Consider the following 19,382-nt stretch of genomic DNA (forward strand, 5'->3'; position numbering starts at 1 on the left):
ATCCGAATATCATGAAACACCTCGGCCGTGGATCGCGGGTAACTCCACTCCTCCCGAAATGAATGTCGGGCCTCAATGCTCCGTATACCCCTTCAAAATTGGTGCCCGTGATAACGCACCTAGCAAGAGACCTCGACCAACCCTCTTCCAATATAAGTCATACCGTAAAACTGGAAGTGATCGTCGGCCACTCATTTGGGTTTGCTCTATAGTGTGAAAGAACAAGCAGGAAGAATATCGAGGTCAGTCATATCCATAGGTGGTGGGTAAGGTATAACAATCTCCGGATACTTGCCGCCAACATCGTCCCCAAAAGGTACCATGCAAATGATCGACCTTATAAGTATCATTCACCGTGAAAGAAACCTTGCTCTATGACACATATATGATAGTTAGTTCGGTACTCTCTTTTCTCGGAACATCGGAATATCGCGATAAGTGGGTCCGGAAGATGAAGGACTCGCCCGTGGTTGCCACTCAATTCGACTAGCTCTAAAAGCTCAATCTGGCGACGAAGTGTTATGAATATTATGTGATAGGTCCCCATACCCCCCCTCGCCACGATGAAGCCCCCATGCTTGAATACATGGAATCGGTCATGAGTCTCATCCTCTTCCAACCTCTTCAACACACGGGATGCATCACACGAAAATGCTCGTACCACCAATCGTCATCAATAGATAAAATACAATATCAATATATATATAAACATGTCAACATTAATAATTAGATAAATAAATGAAATGAAATAATAACTTAATAAATAAGACTTACCGGTATAATCCAAACAAAGCCGCACAAATTGCCTTTTTGCTTTTCGTCTCAATCATGGAGGTCTAGCCCGTAAAGGTATGCTAAGATGGATTGACCCCCGCCATAATCCCACATCCTCTCTACTGCCTGGAGACAGCGGCCATCCACCCGACACGTAAATAACTATCAAGATATCCAAATAATACCGCACCAACAAAGTAGAAGAGGAAGGCACGTACATACTCGTGGATCGACTCCTCACCAATATGATAGTCTTTTCGAACTTCTCCTTGAGTCTATTCAAATATCTCGCCGTAAACCAACTCATATTTATAGCTCCTCCCTTTAAACTGCTTTCAGCCGATAATCTCAAAACTCGTCTTGCTCATCATCTTCAACCAAATCAAAACATTCAAAGAAACTCATCAGCCGTAGTAAAACCTCTAAAGTTTCATCAAAAGGAACGGCATCTCCATAACCAATTGGGATACCCGTGAGCATTGTGAAATCAAAGGGGTAATCCCAAGCTCACCCCATGGGAAATGAAATGTGTGGGTAGTTGGCCACCACCGCCAACTATCCCAAACAACAACGCTCGATCATTTTGTCCCAAATTACAATTAAAAACTCCCAAATGGTGTGTATGGATATAATATCGAATTGTGACAAAATTAGGATCCGTTTTTGATTTCATACAACGCCACCACGACACAACATTTGAAAGTGCACAACGACTTTCCATAAGTGTACTTCCTACATTCAACAAACACTAATACGATAAAATTCAAACTAAAATAAACTAATATAAACTAATACAAATTCAAACTAAAATAATAACGACAAATTCAAACTAAAATAAACTAATATAAACTAATACAAATTCAAACTAAAAAATAATACGACAAATTCAAACTAAAATAAACTAATATAAACTAATACAAATTCAAACTAAAATAATAACGACAAATTCAAACTAAAATAAACTAATATAAACTAATACAAATTCAAACTAAAATAATACGACAAATTCAAACAACAACAAACTTGATATAAACTAACATAAATAATAATAATTAACTTAAAAAAAATCAAAAACTTATTTGAGATTTCGCCACTCGATTTGCTACGGTCGGACCGATGTTGACGCTTTAATGGTGGGTGGTCCTCGATTTCACAACGGTGGAAAATTAAACCCAAGTTCAATTTCGTCCTCCTGCGCCCACATTACGCGTTCTCGACGACGATCTTTTTTGCCCCTTTTTTGGAAATTTTGACATTTCAAACCATCGGGAATGCTCTTGATGTGGTGAGGTTGGTGGGGATGGGTTGGGGGATGGAGAAGTCATTATGAATGGAGATTTGTGTTCAAAGGTTAATGAATGGAGGCTACAAAATCGGAATTTTGGCTGGAAATGAAGTGAAAATGGAGCCTTTGATTCGTTGGTATTGAGCCATCGGGGCCGGGATGTTACATCCCGCCTCGTTATAAAATATCGACGGGATGTTACATTCCGCTCCTCGTATAAAAAACTCCAGCGGAATCTAACATCCCGTCCGAGATGTTTTTATCACCTTTGCATTGCAACACTTCACCTTGTTTATCACCGGGTTGGTGATAGAGGGGGTGAAAAGTGAGGAGGTGGCGGTGATAGAGGGGGTGAAAGTTATGACTTGCATTGCAAATGCTCTAATAGCCCCAAATGAATTTTTGTCAACATAGCTCCCTCTTGGCCCGATAACGTTCAATCCGCTCACTACATTATTTAGCGTTAACATTTTAGTCGGTGCGTATTTTGTACAAAACACTTCCTGGGCTTGGGCTAGAATTAGAGAATGAAGAAATAAAAGTGATTGATTGTTACTTGGATTCTCACTCCACTAGGTAAGCGTTCTTCACGAATACCTTATTTTACTACATTTTTCTTCTCATGTGAATTGCCATTGCTTCAAATTTAATTGTTTCCGCTTAAATTACTATTATTATTAGGAGTTGTGCGGAAGTGATTTGTGTTACTATTATTGATTTAAATTCTTTGTTTTTTTTAGTTAAACTTAATTACAATGCTCTTGCAGTTACGTTTCTGATGTATGGAAATTTCTTTCAAGGTTAATGGCTGTCGGAAGTAAGGGATCTAGAAAGGAGCAGGCTGCACTTAAGTTTAGTTGGATTCCACTTACTGGTCTTTCTGACGTTCGTAAGGAAGAAAACGACTCTAATAAGCAAACTGATAAACCACCTTCCCAACCTAAATCTCCTGAGTTTCTCACTACTACTCAGCTTGTTTCAGCAGTTGGCAAGGTATGGGATTGTGCAAATCGTCCGCTTCCTGTTTTTCAAGTTAAGTCAAGTGTCAAGCACAATGAAACAAGCTTTTGTCAGAATGAGAATGCACTGTTTTGCACTGGTTGGGAGAGAAACGGCGATGCATCTACTTCGTATTCTGACAACTTCCGTATTGATCCAAAGTGTGCCAAGCGTCACTATGACATGGTCAACTCAATTTTTGACATAGCCCAGAAGACCTCATCCATGGAACTGTGCAGTAGACTCAGTAGTCATTCTCTTTTCCGGAGATATGTACAGTTTGATGATTCCTATAGATTTGTGGAGTCATGGAAAGTAAATGGAATTAATAGTTTAAGTGTATCATTTGATATAGGAAAGTTCTATGAGAGGATACAACTAAAACCCTTATTTGGACCAAAATATCATGTACATATGTCCCAGATCGAGTGCAAGAAACCTAGTGAAATCAGAAATGAGACTACCCCTGACGACAATTTGGCCATTGGATGTACTGACTGTAGAACTAATGATGCTAAATTTGATGATACTCAATTAGTTAACAATGGAGAGTCGGTGCTAAGTTCAAAGCTATCTCTGACCTCTCTGTATTCTGATAAGTTCCTTGGATCAGTCACATATATGAAGGCAAAAAATGTTTTTTCAAGGATTCAAAGCTCTAAATACAATGCTGGTGTTTTAGATTTGGATGACTGTACAATTAGCGAGAGTAAAAGCACAGTGAAGAAAGAGAACATGCTTAGAACGAAAGAAAGTCTCATCGTGGATGTACCTGCTAAAGAACAATGCTTGGTGACGAGTTCCAAACCCAAATATGCTCTTGCAAACCAGAGACATGCTTTAGCTGGAGCATTTTCTGGGACATTTGTCAGCCTTTGTCTGCATCCAGTTGACACGATTAAAACTGTTATTCAATCCCATGGTGTGGCTGAAAAATCTATCTTTCAAGTAGTTAGATCAGTTGTGTCTGATAGAGGTATGACATTGAGCAGAGTAACTTGTTTCATTTTAGGTTTTGATTTCCAGCGAGAAGGATTTCTGCATGAGATTTGTGTTTAATATTACCTACATGGTTATTGATAAGGAATATTTTTTCAGGTGTAACTGGTCTCTACCGTGGAATCGCAAGTAATATTGCTTGTTCAGCACCAATTTCTGCAATTTACACGTACACTTATGAATCAGTCAAGGGAGCTCTGCTTCCAGTCTTGCCGAAGGTGATTTTTGTTTCCTTCAATGTATGCAACTTGTTTGTAACTGTCATAGCAACAAAACGCTTGAATGTTTTTCTGAATCTTAGTCATTTTCTCTATGCAGGAATATTATTCTGTTGCACATTGTGTAGCTGGTGGTTGTGCAAGCGTTGCCACTTCGTTTATTTTTACTCCTAGTGAGCGCATCAAGCAGCAGATGCAAGTTAGTTCACATTATCATAATTGCTGGTATGACTCTCCTACAATGTTTTGTTTGTTGGAACTTCATGGTTACATTCTCTTCTGTATGCAACGTAGTGCAGAACCCATTAACGCGGAATGTAGCTGAATAATTTTGTGATATTTTTTTGGGTTAAGGATTCATCAATTTTTTTCTCGTTGTGAGAGTGCATCCCTTCATTCTGTTTATGTCATCTAGACTTGCACTTTTTACTATTTCATCCTACAAAGTAGTCGCTTATGCATCTTGGTTAGTGTGAGTGGTGGTTCCGTATCAGTCATCTGAATATCTAGATTAGCACTTCGTCTTTTTATAAAAAAATTCAAAGTACAACATGATATATTGATACAATTTCGTAAGTTATAACGCAACTTAGAGTTTCAGCAAGAAGGAAAAGCAATATCCTATTACACCCAAATGGAACTCAAGCTCTCTAAACGCAGAAATAAGGAAAAGCAAGAAGGCAAAAAACTGTGCAAATCCTTAGAACCACCACCAAGCAGGAATCACACCGTCAAGGTGTCAACCAGCAGATCCTCCACTTCCTCCCATACCATGATACGTGATATAATACATACATCAGTCGTAATCCACCCAATTCTACTCTACCTCTTCCCCAGAATATTCCAAATCGTACTACAGTTTGAAAATCGTTGTGCTGTTCTAAATGATTTGTATTGTGTTTGTGTCACATCTAATTATGTCCCTGGTATCTAAGCATCATCATACGTTAACTTACAGTATATTCTTAAGCCAACTACGTTCGAATAAATTGAGTCTAATTAGTATTTTTTTTTTTTTTTTGTTATTTAGGCTATTTCTATTTTCAGGGTACTTTGATTGGAATCGTTTCTAGGTTGGGTGTATATTTTCAACGCTGTCTTAGGTTATAAATTGAGATGTAGGCCGTTGGCCATAGTTAGGGGTAATGAATATTAGACTTTTCAATTTTGTGTAAGGTGTAATCTGTAAATGCTTTGTGTGAGAATTGTGTTCATCGCGAGGAACAATAAAATCAACACAGGTTTTCGAATTAGGTTCCATAATCATTTCTTTGCTCATACGTGTGCCTCACAAAGTGTTTATGAACTTTTACACATCTTACAGCGAGCGAGTCTTTTTACAAGAGAAAAATAAATAACAAAAAATTTACAAGAAATGAATCAACTTAAATAAAAAATAAATAAATAAAAAAGAACCCAAGAAATGCACCATCACCCCATGTCTAAGAACTTACGATGATCCCACCTAGCTACAAAAGACTCAGAGAAACATCCTATTATTGTTTTATGCTCTACTCATGTAAAAGTTGCACAAATATTGCTTTTGCAGGGCAGCCATGGTTGGAATCCTTGGAAAGGGTGGTTTGACCTCACTGTATGCTGGGTGGGGTGCTGTTCTTTGCAGAAATATTCCACACTCTATCATTAAGGTACATATTTTTTAAATATTAAATATACAATAAATGAAGGGGAGGATAAGGTACGAAGAGTGAAGCAAAAAACTTCATGACAATCTTGAACATATCAAGTTCTTAACTTTTTATTTACTGATGAGAAGAGGGTAAAGGAAAAAGTTGTCCAGTAGGTCCGTACTCCCAAGCTTGCCATTCTTTAGCTAGTTCACTTAACAGTCTTTTGCAAGAAGTAAGAAATGGTTTTTTGAGAGAAAACAAAAATGAAAATCTCCCCATCAAATTTAAATGAAGTTGAAATCTGCAATAGGTTTTCCACCCCTGCCACCGATCACATATAGCAAGGACTACTTCTAGTTCTAGCCATACAACTTAACAATAAATTTGAAATAGGTACTATCTTGAATTTCAATGACATAAGAATTTTGAGGGTTGTATTTTTGTGTTTATCTCCTGCAAGCAGGACGAAAGCAATTTAAATGAATCCTTTACATGTTTCCTAATTAACTTGATGCATCTTCCCAGTGGCTTACTACTGCTATTATCCTTTTCTTCCAAGCCTTCGATAGCTGAACAGACCTGATATCGACCAGACATTTGAAAATTCTGGAACCTCTTCGCATAACTTGCCAGGGTCAAGTTTTGTGTCAAGTTGGATTTACTATAAGATACAGATACTTTTCTCCAAAATTAATTTATACATTTTGTTTGGGTGCCACACTGCGTATTGACTAATTTTCTTGGACCTGCCATTTCATAATGATAAGAAACTCTTGGTTCTTCGCTGCTTGCAGTTCTACACATATGAAACCTTGAAGCAACTGCTATTTTCATCAGAACAATCTACTGCTCGTCCTAGCACATACCAAACGGTACGTTACATAAGTGCACTGGCACCCTTCTTCAAATATTAGCTTTGTAAGAAACATGATAGTTATACATGTTTTTATATAATCTGTATTAATTGTCATTATTATTCAGCAAAGGCACCACCTGAGGTGCTTATTATGAAAAGTTCTCTAAATTACCTTCACGTTGAACAATCTGCTACATAATGTTTTGTATCCTTGCAGCTTCTATGTGGGGGGATAGCTGGATCTACGGCAGCATTGTTTACAACTCCTTTTGATGTGGTGAAGACAAGATTGCAGACTCAGGTATTTTCACATATGTGCATGCCTTTTAGTTTATCTTTTCATTTTAGCTACCATTCCAAATGGCCTCACTTCCAGGTTTTAATAGAAAACTTTTGCTGTTATTCTGATAAACTGGCTACCAAACAGATTCCAGGATCTCTTCGTAGTTATGACGGTGTTCTTCACGCACTCAAAGAAATATATAAGAATGAAGGCCTAAAAGGGCTCTACAGGTATCAACTCACATTATTGGACATTCTGTCTTTTTCAATTGACAAGGTTGCATAGGTATTTTTGCTTGGCAGAAATAATAGAACGAAATGGTCTCTGTAACACTTGTATGCAAGGCTTATCATCTTGTAATGCTTTTGCACTAAAGAATGTAAAAAGATATCCTCATAATAAGATTATAAAAGATCAAAGTATACAACCTCAAAGTATTGTTTCATAATTTGCAAACCTTATCTAAAGTTCCATAGTCCAAAGCTTGCTATAGAGAAACATGACATTATGTCATCTCGATGAGAATTTTAATTTCTGAAATTAATTTCCTACCAATAATTTATTTAAAGTAGTTTTAGTTGTCCATGTGAACTGTCTGTCACTCCAGTGTGGTCAGGATGTCTTATTTTTTTGCGAGATCCGTGACCACTTTGATATACATTTTTGTAACTTTCTCTAACAGCTGGGTGTTTAGTATATAAGTGGTCGTTGAAATGCTATATGAGCTTGCAGGGTTTGAGCCTCAAGTCCTCACTGCTGTTATGTGTGTGTGTGTGTGTGTCTGGGGAAGAGAGGGAGTGGGGGGGGAGGCCTTACCTAATTAAGTTAACTGACCAGAATGAACTAATTGATTGTTGGAAAGCTACTCATAGGAGTTTAGGCAAAAAGTGTTGGAAGACAAGAACATGATAAATCTTTTCTACTGGTGATACAAATTTTATTTTTTGAGAGGTCCCTTACCCCTATTTTATTAAAATGAAAGCACTAACTTGGATTAGAGTCTTACATATATTTTGCCCGAGGCATCCTCATACACAATTTTCCGTACACCCTCAGAAAAAGAGCTAGGTATAATTACCACGTAACTTATGGATGGTATATTTTCTGCCAAAATGTCGGCGAACTTGTTCGCTTCTCGGAATAGATGTTTGAGAGTAAACATTTGTAATTGTGTTGTTAAGCTATTAATCTCCCCCATCAGATGGTTGGCGCGCCATGGGTGTTTGTCCTTGTCTTTCAAATACGAGACAATTGTAGCAGAGTATGTCTGAGTGTCTGGGCTTGAATTTTGAGATACCTGTGATCCACAACAAGTTTGAGGCCTTGTGTGAGGCCTTGTAGCTCAATAAATCGATTGTCGTGTACTCCGATCTTCCCTGTGCAGCCACAATCACTTCCCCTTGACAATTCCAAATCGCTGATGCCCACCCACCTAGTGTACCTTGTAGAGACCCATATGTGTTGAGTGAACACATTCCTGTAGATGGTGCCAAGAGTTTGAAGCTTTGGTGGTTCTTACGCTGTCATAGGTCTCTCTGAGATTATAATCACCTCGCTTTGTAGCTGTCCATATCACCTTGTCAGTCCCATGTCCCACTTTTAGGTCTTCTTCAATGGCTAGAGCAATATCAGGTATGTGAGCTCTGACACGTGCGGGTATACTCCACTGTCCATCCACTATTATATTACTCACACGTGCATTCAATCAACACGTTGAGTTATATGTGAGAGATAGGGGAAACTTGTCTTTCAAAATACCTTCGGGGTGCCATGGATCCAGCCAGAACTGAGTACCTCTACCATCACCAATTTGGTGTTGAACTATATCTTGAGCTTCTTTTTGATTCTTCAGTATATTGTGCCATACCCAAGAGCAGTCATTAGGGATCTTGAGCTGCCAAATATTTTTATCTCGGATCAAATTCTTTGTAACCCATTTGGTCCATAAGGTATTACTCGAGCTGACAAGGTTCCAGAGATGCTTGAGGTATGTGAGGTTTGTGCCATAAGGTATCACATAGCACTTTCGGTATCAAGGTTATGCATGTGGCATTCACCTCTTGTAGAATCCTGCCTGATCTGAAGAAATTCCCAACTGCCTTTACAAAGTCATCTCCCACTATTCTCCAAGCCGCTTTTAAAAATAGTGCAGAAAACCCATCATTGCTGGAGCCTTGTCTCTATGTTGGCAAGACACTCAATGATCTCATCTCGCGTTACCTCCTGAACCAGCAGATTCTTAGTATTCTTATCCAGCTGGGTGACCTGAATGTCCCCTATTTCTGTGAAATCCAGTTCCTCTAACACCTCAGGTAGGGGGTGCAGATGGATAGTTCGGATGTGGATATGCCTGTATCCGAATCCAAACGTTTGTACTTACATCCGAATCCGACAGATGTATGATAATGGTATCCGAATCCGAATAATCTTTTGACATTTGGAATTTTTGAAGAAATAACAATATCATATATCCAAACAAATCATACAACCTAACAAGTAACAACCATATATTGTCAAACCAATTTGTTAAAAAGACTTGTAAATTAAGAAAACACTTCAACCTGTTAACATTAAGGAAATAGATTAACCATCCAAATCAACTTATCAACCGAAACAAAAGAAGTAAAGAACACAAGATGTTTCGACCAAATATGATCAAAACACTAAGTGGTGAAGTAAGAGATGAAGAACGTAGAAAAGTAGTTTGAAAAGTGATGGTGATCGGGAGAATGATGAGACTGTTTTTTTCGGTTGCCTATGTACCCAAATTATCGATGGGATCAAGTCTCAAGAACGTAGTTCTGTATGAAAAATAGTTTGGTATTTATATAGGTAGAGTAGAGACTCCTTGTAGCTTAAGTAATTGTAATTGTAATTGAATATAACTCTCAACTGATAATTATCTTTTTGATAAGAAACAAATCTGGACATAAATTAATGTACATTAGTGGCAAACCATGTGGCTAAGGTTCAACCTTAGACACATAAGTTAATGGGTTTGTACATTGATCCATGGTATTGTAAATTGGGTTTTAGCCCTGTCGATTAAACGAATAAAATAGAGACCCCTACTAATGGACGTTTGCCACGTAGGTGGGGGTGGAAACATAATTGGGCGCCGTCTGTGGAGATATATTTCGACCAAATATAATCAAAACACTAAGTGGTGACGAAAGAGATGAAGAACGTAGAAAAATAGTTAGAAAAGTAATGGTGATCGGGAGAATGATAAGACTGTGCCTTTCGGTTATCTACGTACCCAAATTATCGATGAGATCAAGTCTCAAGAACGTAGTTCTGTATAAAAAACAGTTTGGTATTTATATAAGTAGAGTAAAGACTCCTTATAGCTCAAGTATTCTTGTAGCTTAAGTAATTGTAATTGAATATAACTCTCAACTGATAATTATTATTATTATTTTTTTTTGGTAGGTAAGCGGGGTTTTTATTTAAGAGGTCCCCTACCCGTTCCTCATTGAGGAAAATAAATAAACCAAAGCTCTTACAGTCTTAAGTACTCAACTAATAATTATCTCTTTGATAAGAAACGAATCAGGACATAAATTAATGTACATTAGTGGCAAGCCATATAAATTAATGTACATTAGTGGCAAGCCATGTGGCTAAGGTTCAGCCTTAGACACATGAGTTAATGGGTTTGTATATTGATCCATGGTATTGTAAATTGGGCTTTAGCCCTGTCGACTAAACGAATAAAATAGAGACCCCTACTAATGGACGTTTGCCACGTAGGTGGGGGTGGAAACAACTAACTCACACACACTCACATAAAAAGACCACATAACAATCTTACAAAAGTCTCAAAGCTACAAATTAGAGATCAACTCTGAAAATAAACATAGGGTTTACAAGATGACATGACTCAGTAAAGTTCTTGCCCATGCCCACATGACACTTTTCACATCCATATCGATTCCAACCTGCAACATCCTTTTGAGTACTTTAATCAAAGCAAGTAACACCTGCATAAAGGAGAGATAAAGACACATAATCACTATTTAGATATTCTATCTTAAAAAAGAATTGAATGCTTCAAAGAAGATGAAAATTTTAGTACATAAGCATACATACTTGTGGCAAAGGAATTCAATAATGAGATGAAATGCACTAATCGTTCAATAACAAAAAAAAAGGTGATTATTCAAACAGAAACAAGTTAATGGGGTCAACATTTGAGTACTTGTAAAGTCGGATACTACTCCAGTTATGAAAAAAAAACAAAGAAATAGACATCAACAGAAACTTGTCATGAAATTTAACGTAGAGATTATATTTAAATAATTAAATACTTCACGAAAACATAAAGAAACATATGTATCACTAATTACTTAAAAAGGTAGACAAGATATAAATTAACCTTACTAGTCCAATTCTTACCTCGTTTCATAGTGTTAAGACTAAAAGTTCTATCACAAGTCAAGCATCCAAGCCAACAACAATCGGTACTAATGCATAAATGAATTAAGATATAAAGAAAGTTAAACACGATGTAATTCTTGAATATATACATACATTAAATAAAGTTCAAGAGAAGGAAGTTACCATTAAGTTTAGGCAACCAATCCTTCAAACATGCCAACGCCTCCATAGAATCAACATCCAATGATGAACGAGAGTTGGTAATTATTCTACCATCAGAACTAAATGCAGATTCTGAAGCAACACTCGACACAGGAACTGCTAGAATGTCACGTGCCATCCTTGCTAATATAGAAAGCTTCGGACCATTGTTTTTCCACCAAACCAATGTCACAACCTTTCCCATTAGCATCAAATGGGAACAAATCTTCTTCTAGATATTTCTCCAACTCTGTTTTTGGAACTTTTGAACTTTCCGAGTGTTGTTTCATGAAATTTTGGAAACCTTCATCTATCTTAAAACTCCCTTGGTCACCAAAAGATGAATTCAACCGACTAGAAGATGATTTGACATCAACCATAGAAGAATCGGACATTGTATACATGGTGTACAACTCATTCAAAGATTTTTTCACATCTTATTGTTTAGACTCTTTACCATAAATCATAGTAAAAGCATACTCAATAAACTGCATCTTATAGCAAGGATTAAGCACAACACCAAAACTCATCAATAAATTACATTCGCTCCAATATTTATCAAAATTTTCTTTCATAGCTTTTGCCATATCACGGATATAATAAAAATCAGAGTCTAACCACTCAAGAATATCATGATGAATATCACAAATAGATTTAAAATGCAAATTTGCAGTTGGGTATTGGACACCGGAGAAATGAAGTGTAGCATCATTGAAAACTTTCAAACACTCACAAATGTTAGTTCCCATTTCCCACTCTTCTAGAGAAGGTAAATGCTTATAGTTGGAAGCTAACTCTGCCAAGCGCTCAAAGGCTCAAAGGCTTTACGCATTTGGATGGCACTACAGAGCATGTCATAAGTAGAGTTCCATCTTGTAGGAACATCCATAGAAACCCCTTTCCCAGTTAACCTTGTCTGAGCTAATGCATTCAAAAACTTTTCATACCTACTCTGAGAATTCTTGCCATATCTAGCACTCTCTCGAATCTTAACAATAAAAGGAGCAATCACATCCAATCCATCTTACACAATAAGATTTAAAATATGGGCACTATATCTGATATGAAACAAACTACCATCAAGACATAAAACCCCTTTCCTCTTAAGCCTATCCTTGAGCTCCACTACCACAGTATTATTGTTAGAAGCATTATCAACGGTTATGGCAAATAACTTTCTATCAACATTCCATGCCAACGCTTGAACCTTGATAACCTCACTAAGAACAATACCACTATGTGGTGTAGGGACAGTAAGATAAGCGATCACTTTTTTTCGCAACACCCACTCATCATCAATATAATGACAAGTAACACAACAATAACCAAGATTTTGATAGTTAGGGGTCCACATATCGGTTGTAAAACTAACTTTTGATGGCAACTTATCAAAAAAATCTTGTAACTCAGTTCTTGACTCATATTAAAGTTGCATGACATCTTCTCGAAAGTGGTTCTTGAGACCCATTTGAACATAGGACAAATACCATTTATAAAAACTCTAAAATATTCATGTTCAGCCATAAGAAAAGGGTAATCATGCTTAGCAACCATGCGTGCAAAGTCAAGTCTACTTGTACGTGGGTCATATTTCCAACTTGCTAATTTTGGAGCTTCATTTGAGCTAAATGAATTACACAAAAGTTTTTTACCCGAAGTAGAATGTTTCTTTATCTTGCAAGATTTCAAATGATTTCTCAAATGTGTAGTACCCAACTTACTACTAGGATCAAAACTCTTTTTGCAATGTTTACAATAAGCTTTAGAGGTTCCATTTCCTAATTTTTTAATATCATTGTCTAGTCACACTTTTGAACATTTACCTTTCAATGGATCATCAGGAGTTATTTCTTCATCCGACGATATACTAGCAGTAGCAGTATCGGCATCAATATTAGGCGTAGGCTCATCAATAGGTGTATGGCTCACACTACCACTAGGTGAAGGAGCTGATGCAGCACTGCTTGGGGTTGGGGTAGCCATTTCCACCTACATAATACAATAAATAGAGTCAATAAGGACAATAATAAGTGGCTATTGAAAATTTGTTCATAGAACTCAAAAAAGTGAACCTAGACATAGGCAACATGTTTGGAGTTTGAACATATTGAGTTTTCAGTAGACAACCAAGTGACTCGGGTCAGACAAAGACACAGACAACACCTCTAGCATGAGATACAAACATGGATGTATCTCTGACAAGTATTTCTATAGAGGAGACCGTACAAGAAACAACTTTTATAATTATTACAAGAGGCCATTTAGAAAAGCGGGTAAAACTATTTTAAATTTCATGACAAGTTATTACAAGAAGCCATTCACGTATACTAAAAACTGTCACAAGTGTTACAATACTTGGTTTTTGTATTTTTGTTTTCTGCTCAAAAACAATACTTGGTAATCAGTAATTATAATGGCTGGCCTTCACATACCCTTGCTTGGAATCCTTGGATATAATTGCAAAAGGTGCAAACACATGCTAAGCTCTAATTTAAGTTGCTAGCGTAGAATATTAGAGACGAGTGGGTGGATCTTGATGTAAATATTTAATGGTGAGATTACGTGGTGGTGAGATTGCGTGGTGGTGGTGCTTTGAGGAAGAAGAAGAGGAGCGGTGGTGGTGCGTTGAGATTTGAGAACTTGAGGAAGAAGAGGAGTGGTGGCGGCGTTGAGATTAGATTTGAGGAACAAAAGAAGCCCTAAACTAAATTTGCATTTATAGTTCTAATATAATAATATATTTATATTAATTAAATGGGATTCGGATAGTACCAGCATCCGTATCCGAAACCTGTTCGGATGTGAAAATTTATCCGAATCCGATATCCGATATCCAAATTTTTTGGATAATATCATATTTTTCGAATACGAATCGGATTTGGATATTCGGCTATCTGTCTGCACCCCTAACCTCAGGGCTGTACATCTCTTGGTAGTACTTGACGCATTCATTTCCGATGTCAGCTAAGTCTTCATACACTGTACCTTGCTCATCTTTAAGACAGTTGATCTTGTTAGTCATCCTTCTAACCTTGATAGAGTTGAAGAAATATATTGTATTGTTGTCCCCTAGAGTCACCACCTGATCTCTCGACTTTTGTTTGCATTCTGACTCCTCGGCCACCGCTGCTTTAACATACCTAGCTGTTAGCACTTTCTCCTGTATGTTGTACTCATGGCTGACGGGCTGAGTCTGTAGTCTCCCCTGGATTTCAGCTAGTGCCTTCTCTGCTTCCTCTTTCTCAGATGTTATCCTTCCTCTCTCCCTATTCCATTTGATCAGTGTATCTTTCGCATGTTTCAATTTCTTCATAAATGTGAACATCGGGTTGCCTACAACAGGAATGTCCCATGCCCCCTGAATAACTTCTCTGAATCCCTCTTGTTGAAGAAAAGATTTTGTATACCTCCCTGTGCTTCTGGTTGACGCGACCACTATGGACAAGTGATGAGAAATTTCCCCGGGGCTCTTGTAATGTGCCTCTGTATCAGTAAACTCACTCACCCACTCAGCATTCACCATAACTCTGTCAAGCTTTCTCCATGCTCTCTGTTCCTGCTTATTGTTCCATGTTAAGAAGTTTCCTGTCTGTTTCAGATCCATCAGTCCACTCATAGTGACACATTGCAACAGATCCGAGTGGTGGTGTGGTCTTGTTTCTGTTCCCCCGACCCTCTCTTGTGGGCTCAATACTGAATTAAAATCCCCGAGTATCATCCATGGTTTATGAATAGTGTAAGAGCGCTGAATCAGGTTCCTCCATAGTGCAGTCCTTCTTTCTCGGTTATTCGATCCATATACTACTGAGATGACGAAATTCTTCCTACTCATCAGTGAGACATCCATCGTTATGCTTTGCTCATCTTTCTCTATGAGACTTATTCTACATGCCTGTGGATTTCAACAGCACCAGATTCTGCCAAAGTCACTGTGTTCATAGTTATGCTTGACTAGCCAGCCCGACAACATACATTACTCACTGCTTGCACATTCTGTTTGAACAATACCCATAATGCTCAACTTTGATCTTCTAATCATATCCTTTACTTCATACTGCTTGAACCTTTTATTAAGTCCCCATATATTCCAACAGCCCACACTAATCATAAAAAATTAATTTTGAGTGGACAGTGGGCCAAACCGAGACCCACTCTGTGGATTGCCCTTCTTACTTGTGCCTGATGCCTCTGGCCTTCTGAGGATGTGTAAAGACTTCCCTTGTTTGTGAATGTCTTTGATTTCAGTTGGACCTTTCTGTTTTTGCCCGATGCATATCAGTCCCTCCTCCGCTCGATGGCCCTTTTTCAGTTGCATCCTCTGTTGTTTCTGTTTCTACCCCTTTGTTCCTTCCATGTTTCTCACCTTCTTTGTTCCTTCCATGTTTCTCACCTTGAGTGTCCCGTGTCTCCTTAGTCACTGGGTTCTCAGAACATGGTGCTTCAATACCTTGGGTGCCTTCCCTCTCTGGTAACTGCTGGCTTTTCTGCTTGGTGGTATGCTTCCTGGTCGGAGTCTCCCACTCCCCCTGATCAGTTATAGTGAGTGCTTCATCCACTTTTGTATTGCCCTGTCCCTCTCCTTCTGTCTCAGTTCCTTTGGGTTGGGTTTCTCCAGCTGGGGCAGGACCCTTCTGGGCTGCTTTTGTCCTGTCTTTCTTTAGCCAGACCTCCTTCTTTTGCCTCATGTTGCCTTTCTTTGCTAGCTGTTTGGCACAGTGGGTATCCAGGTGACCAAATACCTTACATTCTGAGCATAGAGGAGGTTTCCAATTGTACTCGAAAGCTACATCAAAAACCTTTTTCTGATCCACCACTACCGTTGTACCTTCAGGATATGGACAATCAATATCTACCTCAATACATACTCTTGCATATGAGGTCCTCCTCTTATCTTCCGTAAGTTTGTCTGCAAATAGTGGCACCCCAATGGCACTCCCAACCAAACTAAAACCCTCCTTATCCCACAACTCCATCGGCAGCCGTTTCATGATCACCCAAATCGGTAAGGTCTTCAGTTCAGACACTTCTGATTCTATGAAGAGTTTCCATGGCCTTATTACAAGCAGTTTACTTGCAACATGAAATGAGCCTATATCCAGCACCTTTCTTCTGTCATCCTCACTCTCAAATTTAAATGTAAACATAGTCTCCCCCTGTGTTTGCATCGTGAATTTGTGCTGAATCCTCCACGTCTTGCTAACAACATCTTTCACATACCCATAGCTGGGGTGTCTGCCAATGAAATACCCCACCACCAATTTCTCATATTTGTCATTAACCAGCGAAAATTTCGAGCTTTGGACATGGATGACTGGTTTTCCATTCACCATTGTAGGCAGAATGTATCTTAGTGTTTCTTTCCCAACAGCTTCTCAGCCCAAAACATCTACCCAGGAGCTAGTTTTTGCTGCTGAAACAACGGCAGCAACGCTTTGAGTACTGCTGCTACTCTGTGGCCCATCATTGGTTTGCTCTGAAACAACTTCTTGTAGCAGAGCTGGAACTATTGCTTTGGTTACCACTGGTTTTACCGGCCATCTGGGTCAATTCGTCGAGCTGACTCATCCTCATTCTCTTCTTGTTCCTCCTGTTGGGTCAACACGTCTCTGTGGATTTTCATCAAGCGTTTTTGCATGAATTTCTCTAATGATCCTTGGCCAAAGATCGTTTCGAACTTGCCCGCTGTGAACTCTCCATATTCATCGTCACTCTCCTCATGATTTGGTGTGCTTGGTTTAACGATACCTACGTCTCTCATCTCTTGTGTTTTTTTCATGCTTTTCCTAATTTTTTTTTGTAAAAAGACTCAATTAACCCTAAAGTATAAAATCACCCCCTGGCCCCTTGGAGTTCCCCATGGAGTTCCCCATTAACAACTAACCAAGTTCCATAGCACAAGCAACGTTGGTGATACAGAATTAGTATGACTGGACATACTTTTCTTCATTATTATAAATTGTGCTTATCGTAAACAAAGTGGTGGAATCCATCTACAATATGTTTTAGACATGTGGAACCAAGTCTAAAATGGAACTTCTTGATATGCCTCTGCACATCTGCCTAACCCTTAGACACTTGGGTTAATGATTATTGTTGCTTTTGTGGGCAGGGGACTAAGTCCAAGATTGGTAATGTACATTTCTCAAGGAGCTCTCTTCTTTGCATCATATGAATTTTTCAGAAGTATCTTTACTCTGGAACTACCACAAATGTGTAGTCATTACATCCAGGGAAAACAGAATGTAGAGGAGAAGTCGCCATTGTCAACAGCTTCACAATCGACATCATCGTCACCCAGGTTGCTGACTTTGCAACAAAAACTTGAACCTGAATGAAGGTGTCCATAGTTGTATTCCGTGCAACAAGAAAATTGGGAAATCAAGATGCTCTTACTTCGAGATCTTGTAGGACGTGCTGCTCAAGGATCAGTGAAGAATTGGTTTAGAGACCTCTGCAACTGAATTCCTGGATTCTCTGCCATGCAGTGTGGTTAATTTCAAGCCAATGTTTGCTAAGCTCTCAAAACACAGACATGCTTGTTTCAGAATGCACTGGTGGTCCTTCTGCTCGCCGCTTTGATTAAGGTTATCCTCTTAAACCCAATTGCCCTTCCTTACCTGCCTAAGCAATACAGTAATACACCTTCAGCTTTCCTTCTATTTGGGGAGCACTTGTAGTCTGCTCTGGTGAATATAAGTTCCCCCTCGGCGGAGTCACCATTGACTATATATTATCATGGTAATTTAGTGTATCAAGAGTGCCCCATGGCATTTTAATGAATGCTTCCCTTTGTTTTTGAATGGAGCTACATTGTAAGCAATCGACAGTAATGCTTTATGGGGCTTTTTCATTGCAATGGTCTTAAAAAGTAATAACTATTTCATTAAAAGTTTGTTCTTTAACAACTGATGGACCTATTGTTTCATATTTCAACGGCTAATGTTCTGAAATTCCTTCCTTTGTTTTCAGTTCTCCCATTTAAATCTTGGCTAAGCTCGTTGAAATGATTTCATGGTTTCAGAAAGTAGGAAGCAGCTATGTGGAGATGATGCTCATGGATGTTCGGGACCTCCTTCACTCTCACACTTCATTTAAACTCCAATGGGTTTACAGAGAAGGATATTATGTGGCTGATGGTCTCGCAAAACGTGGCTCTGCTCAAATACTAATGAATGGTGGTTACAACCAGCCGTAGTTCAAACAAATTTACCGAAACCTTAACAACTTATGTCTCAGGGTCATACTTCTGTATGGTGTAATACCCCCTAGTATTGCTAGTTTAGTTTACCATGATATAACTGCTGTTTGTACTTTCCACAATGTTAGATAAATAAAGGAAATGCAGTTACTAAAAAAAAAGCTATGTGGGGATGATGCTGAATGTTCTCTCCATGCCTGCGAATCGATTTTTTTTTTCTTTCTTGCATAATCTATTTTATGTAAACAATTTGGAAATCATTTTTGGTTCAAGTCTTTCACTTGAAAACTTATGACCCAGATTATGATCAAGAAAATGTTGTAGAGCTTGTTTTTGGTAAATTATCTATGGGTACAGAATGGTCTTGACTCTGATGTTGCTGCTATGATTATGCTCGTATTTTGTAACCAACACCAATCGCAGCTGGTTTCGATTAGCCACCACTCCTAAAGGAGGTATGAGATTCAAGCCTCCTTGGGAACCCCAGGTCATTCGGAATTGCTGGCGCAACTATTCGAGTGTGGGTAGGGACTCCAAACTATGAGCCTGTTCCAGGGT

At 38.4% G+C, this 19,382-nt stretch overlaps 2 protein-coding genes across 6 annotated transcripts; one reads left to right on the forward strand and one right to left on the reverse strand.

The window, feature by feature from the left end:
• Positions 1–2,490: 2,490 nt before the first annotated feature.
• On the forward strand, positions 2,491–19,192 carry LOC147513592 (Mitochondrial substrate carrier family protein). 5 transcript variants are annotated; one of them, XM_086596725.1, is made up of 10 exons: positions 2,491–2,635; positions 2,860–4,034; positions 4,157–4,275; positions 4,376–4,500; positions 5,825–5,924; positions 6,701–6,778; positions 6,980–7,063; positions 7,190–7,275; positions 17,736–18,210; positions 18,648–19,192. In XM_086596725.1, exons 2-9 carry the CDS (start codon positions 2,864–2,866, stop codon positions 17,959–17,961), a joined length of 1,989 nt encoding a protein of 662 aa, XP_086452851.1. In that variant the 5' UTR covers positions 2,491–2,635; positions 2,860–2,863; the 3' UTR covers positions 17,962–18,210; positions 18,648–19,192. The 5 variants fall into 5 exon arrangements, with proteins under 5 accessions (XP_086452851.1, XP_086452853.1, XP_086452849.1 ...); XM_086596727.1 differs by having other exon boundaries at positions 2,502–2,635; positions 18,596–18,985; XM_086596723.1 differs by having other exon boundaries at positions 2,517–2,635; positions 2,827–4,034.
• On the reverse strand, positions 9,059–15,623 carry LOC147513593 (uncharacterized). Its single transcript, XM_086596729.1, has 2 exons — positions 14,538–15,623; positions 9,059–9,352 (listed from the first exon to the last, which is right to left on the reverse strand). Exons 1-2 carry the CDS (start codon positions 15,471–15,473, stop codon positions 9,206–9,208), a joined length of 1,083 nt encoding a protein of 360 aa, XP_086452855.1. The 5' UTR covers positions 15,474–15,623; the 3' UTR covers positions 9,059–9,205.
• Positions 19,193–19,382: the final 190 nt, after the last annotated feature.

This window comes from Coptis chinensis, chromosome 3 (genome assembly GCF_015680905.1).
Source record: "Coptis chinensis isolate HL-2020 chromosome 3, ASM1568090v1, whole genome shotgun sequence".
Taxonomy (NCBI): Eukaryota; Viridiplantae; Streptophyta; class Magnoliopsida; order Ranunculales; family Ranunculaceae; genus Coptis; species Coptis chinensis.